Source organism: Branchiostoma belcheri, unplaced genomic scaffold (assembly GCF_001625305.1).
Source record: "Branchiostoma belcheri isolate BF01 breed outbred unplaced genomic scaffold, Haploidv18h27 scaffold55, whole genome shotgun sequence".
Classification (NCBI taxonomy): Eukaryota; Metazoa; Chordata; class Leptocardii; order Amphioxiformes; family Branchiostomatidae; genus Branchiostoma; species Branchiostoma belcheri.
This window is the reverse complement of record NW_017804187.1, coordinates 85,944-99,231: the sequence shown is the minus strand read 5'-3', so window position 1 is coordinate 99,231 and position 13,288 is coordinate 85,944. Positions and strand designations below refer to the sequence as shown.

The 13,288-nt window shown below is 49.7% G+C and overlaps 1 protein-coding gene across 2 annotated transcripts in view; it reads left to right on the top strand.

Moving 5' to 3' along the window:
• LOC109481341 overlaps nucleotides 1-13,288 on the top strand; it is a 37,229-nt gene that overhangs the window by 2,957 nt on the left and 20,984 nt on the right. Inside the window, exons 2-19 of one of the 2 annotated variants that reach the window (XM_019783873.1) lie at nucleotides 387-538; nucleotides 2,007-2,123; nucleotides 2,631-2,731; nucleotides 3,327-3,474; nucleotides 3,858-3,970; nucleotides 4,966-5,147; nucleotides 5,545-5,710; nucleotides 6,195-6,307; nucleotides 6,567-6,709; nucleotides 7,107-7,255; nucleotides 8,065-8,304; nucleotides 8,520-8,703; nucleotides 8,822-9,121; nucleotides 10,166-10,344; nucleotides 10,697-10,892; nucleotides 11,751-11,897; nucleotides 12,319-12,520; nucleotides 12,913-13,071. In XM_019783873.1, coding sequence (XP_019639432.1) covers nucleotides 387-538; nucleotides 2,007-2,123; nucleotides 2,631-2,731; nucleotides 3,327-3,474; nucleotides 3,858-3,970; nucleotides 4,966-5,147; nucleotides 5,545-5,710; nucleotides 6,195-6,307; nucleotides 6,567-6,709; nucleotides 7,107-7,255; nucleotides 8,065-8,304; nucleotides 8,520-8,703; nucleotides 8,822-9,121; nucleotides 10,166-10,344; nucleotides 10,697-10,892; nucleotides 11,751-11,897; nucleotides 12,319-12,520; nucleotides 12,913-13,071 — 2,991 coding nt within the window. Of the gene's footprint in view, nucleotides 1-386; nucleotides 539-2,006; nucleotides 2,124-2,630; nucleotides 2,732-3,326; nucleotides 3,475-3,857; nucleotides 3,971-4,965; nucleotides 5,148-5,544; nucleotides 5,711-6,194; nucleotides 6,308-6,566; nucleotides 6,710-7,106; nucleotides 7,256-8,064; nucleotides 8,305-8,519; nucleotides 8,704-8,821; nucleotides 9,122-10,165; nucleotides 10,345-10,696; nucleotides 10,893-11,750; nucleotides 11,898-12,318; nucleotides 12,521-12,912; nucleotides 13,072-13,288 lie in introns of those variants that run through there. The other variant, XM_019783872.1, reaches the window with a different exon arrangement.

The following is a 13,288-nucleotide window of genomic DNA, read 5'->3' as shown; positions in this document are numbered from 1 at the left end:
ACCTGAATATGGAAAAGGACGCCGTATCTCCCTAGTTACTGACCTGGAGACGGATAAAGGATCCCGTATCTCCCTAGTTACTGGCTTGCAGACGGATAAAGAACGCCGTATATCCATAGATACTGAACTAAAATCGGAAAAGGACACCGTATCCTCCTAGATACGGACCTGAAGACGGAAAAGGACGCCGTAGTTACTGCCTAATACTGGCCTGGAGACACCCTGTATCTCTCTAGTTACTGGCCTGATGCTTTATAAGACGGATAAAGGACCCCCAGTATATGCCTAGTTACTGACCTAGATAAGGGACCCCGTATGTCCCTAGTTTCTGGTTATCTGAGACGCTGAAACTGAGACCCCGTCGTCTGTACTTCCCTCCCTCCCAGCGTCCGGCGGTAACCAAGGCGACGCAGTTTCCCGCGGAAAGCGAGCCGTTCCCGCCTTCGTAGCTGACGCGGCGAAGGACGTGGCGGCGAAGGTGGTGGACAGGCTGGGAGACAGGGTCGCCGAGGGAGTGGTGGAGAACCACCAGGAGAAGGTTGGTCTGTTTGTGCATTTCGGGAACCTCCAATTAGTGGACAAAACAGGACAGGGTCAGTATGTAAGGTATAAGGTAGCACTATGGCTACTGAGGGAAAAGTAGCACCAAGGACAGGGCCAATATGTATGGTATAAGGTATGGCTACTGAGGGAAAAGTAGCACCAAGGACAGGGCCAGTATGTATGGTATAAGGTAGCACTATGGCTACTGAGGGAAAAGTAGCACCAAGGACAGGGCCAGTATGTATGGTATAAGGTAGCACTAGATGGCTACTGAGGGAAAAGTAGCACCAAGGACAGGGCCAGTATGTATGGTATAAGGTAGCACTATGGCTACTGAGGGAAATGTAGCACCAAGGACAGGGCCAGTTTGTATGGTATAAGGTATGGCTACTGAGGGAAAAGTAGCACCAAGGACAGGGCCAGTATGTATGGTATAAGGTAGCACTGTGGCTACTGAGGGAAAAGTAGGCACCAAGGACAGGGCCAGTATGTATGGTATAAGGTAGCACTGTGGCTACTGAAGGAAAAGTAGCACCAAGGACAGGGCCAGTATGTATGGTATAAGGACAGGGCCAGTATGTATGGTATAAGGTAGCACTAGATGGCTACTGAGGGAAAAGTAGCACCAAGGACAGGGTCAGTATGTATGGTATAAGGTAGCACTGTGGCTACGGAGGGAAAAGTAGCACCAAGGACAGGGCCAGTATGTATGGTATAAGGTAGCACTAGATGGCTACTGAGGGAAAAGTAGCACCAAGGACAGGGCCAGTATGTATGGTATAAGGTAGCACTGTGGCTACTGAGGGGAAAGTAGCACCATGGACAGGGTCAGTATGTATGGTATAAGGTAGCACTGTGGCTACTGAGGGAAAAGTAGCACCAAGGACAGGGCCAGTATGTATGGTATAAGGTAGCACTATGGCTACTGAGGGAAAAGTAGCACCAAGGACAGGGCCAGTATGTATGGTATAAGGTATGGCTACTGAGGGAAAAGTAGCACCAAGCACTGGGCCAGTATGCATAGTGACACTATAGTTACAATGAAACCACTACTCATTCTGGAGTCCTCACTGTACATACACTGTGCTAGGCGTTGGGCGCCCTGAAGGAGTACTTCCGGGACAGTTTGACATGATGTTTGTTTATTTCCTGTAAGATGTTTGTTTATTTGTTTATTTCCTGTGCTAGGTGATCCGCTCCTTGGAGGACTATTTCTTGGGACAGTTCGACATGATGTTTGTTTGTTTTTGTTTGTTTATTTGTTTATTTCCTGTTCAAGGTGGTGGGCTCCCTGGAGGACTACTTCTCGGGACAGTTCGACATGATGTTTGTTTGTTTTTTGTTTGTTTATTTGTTTATTTCCTGTTCAAGGTGGTGGGCTCTCTGGAGGACTACTTCTCGAAACAGTTCGACATGATGTTTGTTTGTTTTTTGTTTGTTTATTTGTTTATTTCCTGTTCAAGGTGGTGGGCTCCCTGGAGGACTATTTCTCGGGACAGTTCGACAAGGCGGACGAGGAGTTTGACAACGTTCTCGGGCGGAGCGGAGACCTCCTGGCAGGTGTTTCGGGAGTTGAGGAGGTAAGCAGGCATTTTTATAATTTACTTTATGATTCTCCAAAAAGCAAAGCCTCACGAGAGCCACTCAAATGCTTTGGGTTACTGGTTTAAAGATAAAACTTTTGGTCCAACACAAAAAGTTTTCCAAACAATTTTGTTAGCATTAGCATTTTTTTAATGTCTTGGGGTGGTGGGACTACGGCGCACAGATATGTTAACTTTTTGTATCTAAATGTTAATTGTACCTTTTTGTTGTGTCGCGCTGTTAATATAAGCTTGAGTGCAGCGCCACACTGTCCTTGTTATGTCTTGATGTCTTGATGAATTAAAAAAAAACAGAAAAGTTCTCTCACCTCCCTCCACCTCCCTCCCCCTTCCCTCCTTCCAGCGAGTTTTGTAAATGTTTAAACCAGCCAATGGGCTGCGATAAGTGTTTGACATGTAAGTTTAATGTATGTATGTATGTATCATATATGTATATATCTTATATGTATGTATGCACAAATAAACCATTACTACTCCCTCCAGGCGCGGCTGCGGGTGGTTCACGGCAGAGGCACGAACACCGGAGACACCTTCGCGCCGGCCAGCCAGGAGCTCACCCTGGCCTTCGACCACGAAGACGATGAGTGAGTACTTCATACTTTATGTCGGTGAAGATTACACATCCAGGTAATAAGGTACGCCAAAAAGCTGTTACTCAAGCAACTGGGTAGATTTTGGAAACTCTTTGAAACTTTATTTCAAATACCACATAGCAGACAAAACTCAGATATTTCCCCCTCAACCTCGGGAGCCAGTCTCTGAAAGTAAACTCCATCAGCGACCGCGCAAACTTCAGGCACAACTGCTCCCTTCTGCCCACCAGTGATGTCAGTCCAAGGTGCTGAAGGGCGTTCCCATAACCGGTATAGTCGTTACCAAGCACGATCCCGCAGGCACGTTTTTGGACATGTTCAAGCTTCACTATTTGAGCTCTTAGAATCACCTTTGGTACACGACCGGGCTCCTTAAATAAGTTTGTTTGCTTCTTTGTTTGTCAGGGAGGATGAGCAGTCCTAGCTATTTGCGTTATCACTTTGTGTTGTACTATTTTCCTTAATGTGTGAACAGTGATAAAATGTTCTTCCCGTTTCTTTGTTTATCAGAGAGGAAGGGCAGGGCAGCTCGGAGCTACACCTCCGGCCTCGTTAAACTAACTTTGTTTGTTTGTTTGTTTGTCAGGGAGGATGAGCAGGACAGTTCTGAGCTGAGCGCGGCGATGTCCTACACCTCCGGCCTGGGGCCCATCATGATGAGCGGCTGCTTCGGGACCGGCTACGTGGAGGGAGACCCGTGCTTCGAGGCCTTCGTTCCCATAGAGGCCTGTGCCGTAAGTCTCAACTAATTATCAATTCAATTCTTTATTTGTTTAAAGTTAAAACTTTCGATCCAACACAAAGAAGTTCTCTCATCTAGAGCTTTCGACCAGTTACTCTGGTCTTCCTCAGTAGACTGACCCAGTGAGTCTTGTCACGTGGATTCTTTGAAGTGTGACGTTACACTGGATCAAGAGTATCTGGTAAACGATGTCGGCCCCCGTCGCTGTTAAGTGAAGGATGATGGGCCCTGATGTAAATGGCCTTAATTTTTTCCTATTGTATCAACCTTGCAGACATTTGTGTTTGTATGTGTGGGACACAACACCTGCAACAGCTGGCTGTGTCCAACGTTACAATTTCAATAAATCAAATCAAATGTTTTTCTGACACACAGAACATCATAGACGGAGCGACGTTCCTGGGAGTCGGGTTTGACGGGCGCGGCGTCTACTCCAGCGACTCCCGGAGGAAGAGCCTCATCATGCGGTCCTGCAACGGCCTGCAAGGGTAGGGAACTCTTACACTGTCCTCACCTCACAGCGGCCTGCAAGGGTAGGGAACTCTTACACTGTCCTGTACCTCACAACGGCCTGCAAGGGTAGGGAACTCTTACACTGTCCTCACCTCACAACGGCCTGCAAGGGTAGGGAACTCTTACACTGTCCTCACCTCACAACAACCTGCAAGGGTAGGGAACTCTTACACTGTCCTGTCCTCACAGCGGCCTGCAAGGGTAGGGAACTCTTACACTGTCCTGTCCTCACAACGGCCTGCAAGGGTAGGGAACTCTTACACTGTCCTGTCCTCACCTCACAGAGGCCTGCAAGGGTAGAGAACTCTTACACTGTCCTCACCTCACAACGGCCTGCAAGGGTAGGGAAATCTTACACTGTCCTCACCTCACAACGGCCTGCAAGGGTAGGGAACTCTTACACTGTCCTCACCTCACAGCGGCCTGCAAGGGTAGGGAACTCTTACACTGTCCTGTCCTCACCTCACAACGGCCTGCAAGGGTAGGGAAATCTTACACTGTCCTCACCTCACAACGGCCTGCAAGGGTAGGGAACTCTTACACTGTCCTCACCTCACAACGGCCTGCAAGGGTAGGGAACTCTTACACTGTCCTCACCTCACAACGGCCTGCAAGGGTAGGGAACTCTTACACTGTCCTGTCCTCACCTCACAGCGGCCTGCAAGGGTAGGGAACTCTTACACTGTCCTCACCTCACAACGGCCTGCAAGGGTAGGGAACTCTTACACTGTCCTCACCTCACAGCGGCCTGCAAGGGTAGGGAACTACTGGGTAGGGAACTACTGGGTAGGGAACTACTGTTCTGACTGGTACTGACTGTTTCTTTGTTGTAACTTTAGATATAAGGAGTTCCATGTTCCAGACTAGATGACGGTGTAGACCTACACCTTCAGGCCTACCTGGGACTTGTTTGATAACTCTGATATGTGAAGGCATGACTGTTTCCTGTTTGTTGTACATGTACCTGCAGGTATAAGGAGTTCCATGTTCCAGACCAGATGACTGTGCAGGGCATTTACGACACGGACGTGGAGACCTACACCTTTAGCTCCATGGAGGAGTACCGATCTTACCTGGAGGACAAGTCGGCCGTGACGTCAGCAAAGGCTATGTTCCAACAGGAGATGAACAAGGCTCAGGGCCACGGGGCGGGTAAGAGAAAACTGATTTATTTGATTTTAGAGATTTAAAACTTTAGATCCAGCACAAAAAGTTCTCTCATCCAGAGCTTTCGACCAGTCACTCTGGTCTTCCTCGATAGACTGACCCAGTGAGGCTTGTTACGTGGTTTCCTTGAAGTGTGACGTCACACCGGGTCAAAGGTATCTGGTAGACAATGTCGGCCCCCGTCGCGGTTAAGTGATTTATTTGATCTTGTACTTGATTAGGTCTTCTCAGCTTAGTGATTATCCTGAATTGCCCCGAGGAAGGTGACAGACGGTTACTGAAACGTCGGCTGAATACAAGACTTGGTTGTGTAAAAAGAGTCTCTTTACTGTGAGGTTGTGAGAGTTTGTAATAAGGTTCCTAACCTGTGTTCTGTGCTCAGGCGGAGGCGCGTTCGGGCTGGGGTGGTCGGCCGGAGGCGGCAGCTCCTCACAGCGAGGCTCCGACAGGCTGTCCTCCAACTTCGCGGGCAGATCCCAGGAGACCAGCGGTCTCAGTCAGAGTTCAACCCAGACCTTCATGGCCATGCTGGAGCTCAACGTCTACAGGTAACTTACATTATCATGGAAGTTCATCTGTGTTGGTAGTAATCATAACAAAACGTTTGTGAAATGATTGGTCATTAATTTGATCCCAGTGTAATTGTGTGTTGGAATAAAGTTCAACGTTTTGCTGTAAGGTAAGTCACATATTTACAATTAGTGACTGACAGGTGAACAGGTGATTGGGACAACTTTGCTACATGTTCTATCTACCAGACACAGGCAGATAGTGGAGTCGTGTGGTGTAGTGGTACCGTGCTTGATTCGGAACCAAGAGGTACCGGGTTCGAGTCCTGACATGCCACCGATCTTGTGCCCTTAGGAAAGACACTTTACACGACTTTCCCGTGCATTGTCTTGTCCTGTATTCGTCCTCTTCGTTGGTGGCGACATAAAATAAGTTGATATAACTTGAGTGTGCTATCACCATGTCTAGTCATGGAATGTTGAAATATATGCTGTCTAATAGATTTTTCTTATCATTTAATAGATATGAAATATTCCTGGACTTCGTCAAACCCGAAGACTTGAACTTGGCGTTCCTACGAGACTTTCTTTCTCTGCCGAATTCCTACTTCAACGTCGGAGCAGACAGGGAATACCGTGAGTTGTTGTGAATTCCTCTATCATAGAAAAAGAAGGCCACTTGCTGATTCAGGTAGCCTTTGCCAGGCTTCGAGAGGAGACTGAGAAGAGTAGAAATTGGCCAAACAGCGAGATAACATGCTGGGGAGTTGGTCTATGGTTTTCCAGGGACCTTATACGTTTAAGTCTAGATAGAGGGAATTTTTGTCAGATGTATGATTGATTGATATTCTAATTACACTATAAAAATGTCGAATGAAGACTGTTCTTCTTCCAGAGTTTTTCATCCGACGCTGGGGCACGCACGCCATCACCTCCGCCAAGTTCGGCGGGCAGCTCAAGATCATCAAGACCAAGGCTGTGACTGAAGACGTCTCGCAGCAGAGCTTCTCCCAGGCCGCTCAGACCGACTTTAAGAAGGTGAATTAATGTTTAAAGTTAAAACACAACCAGTCACTGTGGTCTTCCTCAGTAGACTGACCCAGTGAAGCTTGTCACGTGGCTTCTTTGAAGTGTGACGTCAACACCGAGTCAAAGTAACTGGTGGACGATGTCGGCCCCCGTCGCGGTTCAATGAAAGACCAAAAGTTGGGGTTTGTCAGGCCTCCATCCAGAAAAGTCGTGTAAAGTGTCCCGAGGGCACAAGATCAGTGACATGGCAGGATTAGAACCCGGAACCTCTTGGTTCCGAGCCGAACGCTCTGCCGTTGCTACGCCACTCGTCATTTTGCTGAATTGCGGATTTCAATACTTGGTATTTTCTTGGTATTAAAAGACAATGGTAGCATTACATTCATGATGTAAACCCCCTCTTCAGCTTCTGGCGACCTACACGGCCCAGCAGACGCAGACCAAGTCCAGCAGCTGGTTCCACGAACACGAGACCAAGAACGAGCAGGCACGTTCCTCGGGAGAACAGACCCAGGACACCACGTCTGAGGCGTCTGTGGAAGAACAGGCATCACGGTAAGTTTAACCTGTCCCCCCCTGTAACCTGTACCCCCTGTAACCTGTACCCCCCCCCCCAGTAACCTTTACCCCCTCCCCACTCCCCTCCCTACGGGAGGACCCAGTAACCTGTACCCCCTCCCCCTGTGACCTGTACACCCTGTAACCTGAGGCGTCCCTAGAAGACCTGGCATCCCAGTATTAGTTTGTAAGTCAAGCACCAGACCTTCACATGGTAATATATGCTGATTCAGGTTTGCCTCCTGATGTTTTGTGTGTTCAGAAGCCGGATGGAGTACAGCAATGAGGTTCTGAAGGCTCAGGGCGGCTCCCAGCGCATCTCGGCCGCCATAACCGAGTTCTACACCACCAGCTTCGGCACCCTGCTCAAGGCCTGGCTCGAGTCTATCAACGAGTTTCCCAAGGCGTTCGAGTTCACCATGCAGCCGCTGACGGACCTGCTGGACATGAACCTGGACTCGCCCTTCCCCTACGCGGCATCACGGACTACGGCTGCTTCGGCGGGTGCGTTGGTGTTCGTCTCTGTGTTTGTGTGTGTGTGTGTGTGTGTGTGTGTGTGTTTGAACGGAGAAAACTGTGAGTTCCGCAGCTGATAAATATTTTGTCGCACAGCACTACGCTACAGACAGACGAGCAGTGGGNCCCAGTAACCCTGTACCCCCTCCCCCTGTGACCTGTACACCCTGTAACCTGAGGCGTCCCTAGAAGACCTGGCACCCCAGTATTAGTTTGTAAGTCAAGCACCAGACCTTCACATGGTAATATATGCTGATTCAGATTTGCCTCCTGATGTTTTGTGTGTTCAGAAGCCGGATGGAGTACAGCAATGAGGTTCTGAAGGCTCAGGGCGGCTCCCAGCGCATCTCGGCCGCCATAACCGAGTTCTACACCACCAGCTTCGGCACCCTGCTCAAGGCCTGGCTCGAGTCTATCAACGAGTTTCCCAAGGCGTTCGAGTTCACCATGCAGCCGCTGCCGGAGCTGCTGGACATGAACCTGGACTCGCTCTTCCCCAGCGGCATCACGGACTACGGCTGCTTCGGCGGGTGCGTTTGGGTGTTCGTCTCTGTGTTTGTGTGTGTGTTTGTATGTCTGTACTGTGTGTGTGTGAGTGCGTGTGTGTGTGTGTGTGTGAGTGTATGTGTGCGTTCGTGTGTGTGTGTGTGTGTGTGAGTGTATGTGTGCGTTCGTGTGTGTGCGTGTGTGTGTGTAAACGGAGAAAACTGCGAGTTCCGCAGCTGATAAATATTTTGTCGCACAGCACTACGCTACAGACAGACGAGCATGGCCGGAAGTTCTACACCCAGGAGGTGCCTATCGCCAACAGCACCAGCACCACCACAGAGGTTCGCTACTGCGACTTCGCTGCTCAGGCGGACCTGGAGGCAGCCCTCTCCAACCGGAGGCTGTCCCTTCAGCGCGCGAACGCTGTCTATCTGGAAGAGGTAGGTTCTCATTATTGATGGTTTTCACACTTCCCATAATGCCTAGTGTTGGTCACGGCGCCATGACAGTTCTCAGTGCATCATGGGTAAGTCACTCTGACCCTTTTTCCGTCCGCAGGGTTCTTTTCTGTTCTCCGACTTCTCGGTGCCTGCGGGAGAACCCGGATGTGAAACTGCTGAGTTGGCGCTTCTGGAGGAGGAGAACGCAGGCGCGCCGACCTGGCAGTACATGACGTCAGGTCAAGAGTTCACGGTCATCTTCGACATGCCGGGAAACATCCCCAACTTCCTCACGGCCAAGGCCAGCCTGGACGTCAAGTTCGTGTTCAACAGATGGCTGACGGTTCGGAAAGGCTTCGCTCCGCACCTGTACGACGGGCACGATAACGGCTACAGTGGGGACGTCACCAGGAACAAGGTACGCAGCTTACATACATAACCCTCAAACTGTCACAGAACTCTTAACTTAAACTGTTACACTTACGACGGGCACGATAACGGCTACAGCGGGGACGTCACCAGGAACAAGGTACGCAGCTTACATACATAACCCTCAAACTGTCACAGAACTCTTAACTTAAACTGTTACACTTACCACGGGCACGATAACGGCTACAGCGGGGACGTCACCAGGAACAAGGTACGCAGCTTACATACATAACCCTCAAACTGTCACAGAACTCTTAACTTAAACTGTTACACTTACGACGGGCACGATAACGGCTACAGCACGATAACGGCTACCAGGAACAAGGTACGCAGCTTACCGTGCCCGTAGCCAGGATACGTCTGGTGATGACGTGTGGTGATGACGTGTGGTGATGACGTGTGGTGATGACGTGTGGTGATGACGTGTGGTGATGACGTAAGGTAATGACGCTTGGTGATGACGTGTGGTGATGACGTCTGGTGATGACGTGTGGTGATGACGTAAGGTAATGACGTTTGGTGATGACGTGTGGTAATGACTTATGGTGATGACGTATGGTGATGACGTGTAACTTTGCTATGTCCCACAGATCTCCGTGGGGGGTCTGGTGATGACGTATGGTGATGACGTATGGTGATGACGTACAACGTTGCTATGTCCCACAGATCTCCGTGGGGGGTCTGGTGATGACGTATGGTGATGACGTATAACTTTGCTATGTCCCACAGATCTCCGTGGGGGGTCTGGTGATGACGTATGGTGATGACGTATGGTGATGACGTATAGCGTTCCTATGTCCCACAGATCTCCGTGGGGGGTCTGGTGATGACGTATGGTGATGACGTATAACGTTGCTATGTCCCACAGATCTCCGTGGGGGGTCTGGTGATGACGTATGGTGATGACGTATGGTGATGACGTAAGGTGATGACGTATGGTGATGACGTATAACTTTGCTATGTCCCACAGATCTCCGTGGGGGGTCTGGTGATGACGTATGGTGATGACGTATAACGTTGCTATGTCCCACAGATCTCCGTGGGGGGTCTGGTGATGAGTTACGAGGAGGACTCCGGTCTGCTGAGTTTGTCGCATGACGACTTCGTGGCGTCATCAGCGGTCATCCCGGACCTGCCGGAGTGGGCGAACGGCATGACTGTCGCCCGGGCGGAGTACAAGTCCCTCCTGGCAAGGCTCAGCCAACGCTCAACGTACGTACCAACTCTGCAGCTTACATGGTGCTATGGTAAACTAATTTGTGTGTGTGTGTGTGTGTGTGAGTGTGTGTGGCCCTGATGCCGTTGTTTCCTACTGGCGTGTTTAGGGACACGAGAGGAGACATGCCGTGTAACCTGGAGTGGTCCAACTCCTACCGGATCGACCCTTCCCGTGTGTGTGTGAATGTGTGCTGTGTGTGTGTGTGTGTGTGTGTGTGTGTGTGTGTGTGTGTGTGCGTGTTTGTGCGCGCGTGTGCGTGTGTGTGTGTGTGCGCGCGCGCGTGTATGTGTGTGCGCGCGTGTGTGCATGCTGCTGGCCGTTTCCTGATGCCGTTGTTGTGTTTAGGAACACGAGAGGAGACATGCCGTGTAACCTGAAGTGGTCCAACTCCCACCGGATCGACCCTTCCCGCGGCGGCAGGTGCATCCACTTCACGGCGGCGTCCGAGGGGGACATGTACGTGGTGTTCGCCGGCATCCCGCGGCAGCACGAGACTTGGATCTACCTCGAGATCTCTCCCAAAGGCGTGGCGATTTATAAGGTAAACTGTTCTTTATGATCTTCATGATCTGCTTGGAGAATACCAATTTTGCCATGATGCAGACCATGTCTACCCTTCTAAACCATCGGGGAACCACCAATGTTTACATGCAACTTAACCAAATTTGCCCTTCTTTAGGCCATGCGGCTGGCGGTTACCCAGTTCGAGCAGGGCTCCACGGGTCTCGGTTCAGCCTCATGTAACGATTCCCACACATGCAAATAAGGACATGTAATCATTCCCCAACATGCAAATGAGAACATGTAACCATTCCCAAACATGCAAATGAGAACATGTAACCATTCCCAAACATGCAAATGAGAACATGTAACCATTCCCAAATATGTAAATGAGAACAGGTAACCATTCCCAAACATGCAAATGAACATGAATATGTTGAGCAGCACTGTACTATTCTTTAACATGCAAATAGGAATATGGATATTCCCAAACATGCAAATGAGAACGTGAATACGTTTTAATTTGGTCTCGGCTCAGCTGCACTTAACTATTCCCAAACATGCAAATAGCAATATGAATATTCCCAAACATGCAAATGAGAACGTGAAGACGTTTTAATTTGCCCTTCTGTAGGCCATGCGGCTGGCGATTACCCAGTTCGAGCAGGGCTCTTCAGGACTCGGTTCAGCAGCATGTAACCATTCCCAATCATGCAAATAAGAATATGAATATTCCGAAACATGCAAAGGAGAACATGTAACCATTCCGAAACATGCAAATGAGAACATGTAACCATTCCAAAACATGCAAATAAGAACATGTAATCATTCCTAAATATGCAAATGAGTACATGTAACCATTCCCAAACATGGAAATGTTTATTTTGTGATTTTTTAGGCCATGCGGCTTGCGGTTACCCAGTTCGAGCAGGGCTCCACGGGTCTCGGCTCCGCCACTCTGTACCAGTCTTACTTCGTCTGTGTGACGGAGGACGCCGAAGCGGGAACAACCGTCGTGCAGTACGGCAAGACGCCCGATAATGAGGTCAGTTTCAATCTAATGATAATAATCACGTCTGTCTGGATTACGCGTTCGGCAGCGTTGTACTGATGTCTTGCCTTGTTATGCTAATGTCTTGCCGTGTTGTGCTAATATCTTGCCGTGTTGTGCTAATGTCTTGCCTTGTTGTGCTAATGTATTGCCTTGTTGTGCTAAGGTCTTGCCGTGTTGTGCTAATGTCTTGCCGTGCTGTGCTAATATCTTGCCTTGTGTGCTAATGTCGTGCCTTGTTGTGCTAATGTCTTGCCTTGTTGTGCTAAGGTCTTGCCGTGTTGTGCTAATATCTTGCCGTGTTGTGCTAATGTCTTGCCGTGTTGTGCTAATGTCTTGCCGTGTTGTGCTAAGGTCTTGCCGTGTTGTGCTAACGTCTTGCCGTGTTGTGCTGATGTCTTGTGTTGTTCTGTAGGAACGGGCCCACGTCTGGCTGGATTACAAGTTCCGTGAGGTGCTCGGCCTGGAGTACTACGCGTTCGGCAGCGGCACGCACGCCGTGAAGCTGATGGGCGTCACGCAGCTGGACAGCACGCCGGAGGAGTCTCTCGTCTGCCGCGAGGGGACCCGCAAGGACGGCGCCAGGTGCATCCAGGTGTGCCACGCGGAGTGCGAAGGTAAGACACAAACATGTGCATCCAGGTGAGGCACAAACATGTGCATCCAGGTAAGACACAAACAGGTGCATCCAGGTGAGACTAAAACAGGTGCATCCAGGTGAGACACAAACATGTGCATCCAGGTGAGACACAAACAGGTGCATCCAGGTGTGCCACGAAGAGTAAGAAGGTGAAACAAAAAGAGTCACCATAGTTCTGTAAATCGCAAGATTGGAAGATGTGATGAAATGAAAGAAACAGGGCAGGATGACAACTGCTAGGAATCTTTTTTTTGTTCTCTTTCTTTTTTCGCGCTCTCGCATTAGATTTGGGGTCTCCGGAGGACGTCATCCATAAAATCACTTGGTGCGGCTTAACAGTTTTTCCTCACACTTGGCATCTGTCCGTAGGCTGCCGGACCACCGGTTCAGACGACCCTCGCGACTGTATCGGGTGCCTGAACAAGAAGGTGCCTTTCCCCTACCTGGACGGGGTGGTGGGAGACTTTGAGTGTGTGGCGGACTGCCCTGACACCATGTATGCGCCCGCAGGGTCCTCAAGCTGCGAATGTGAGTTGCCTTTCAACCTCCCTGCTTTTCCAAACAGTTTTAGTTGAACCTAAGGATACTAATCTGTAATTTCTACACTACAACAGCACCCATGTAACAACCTCCCTGAGGTCTACCCTTGGAACATGACGTCATCGACGTGTCCGTAGTAGCGAGTCTTACGTGCCAGATAACTTGTGTCGTCCCCCGTCTAAGTGTTGGGAGTTCTAGCTCAGTT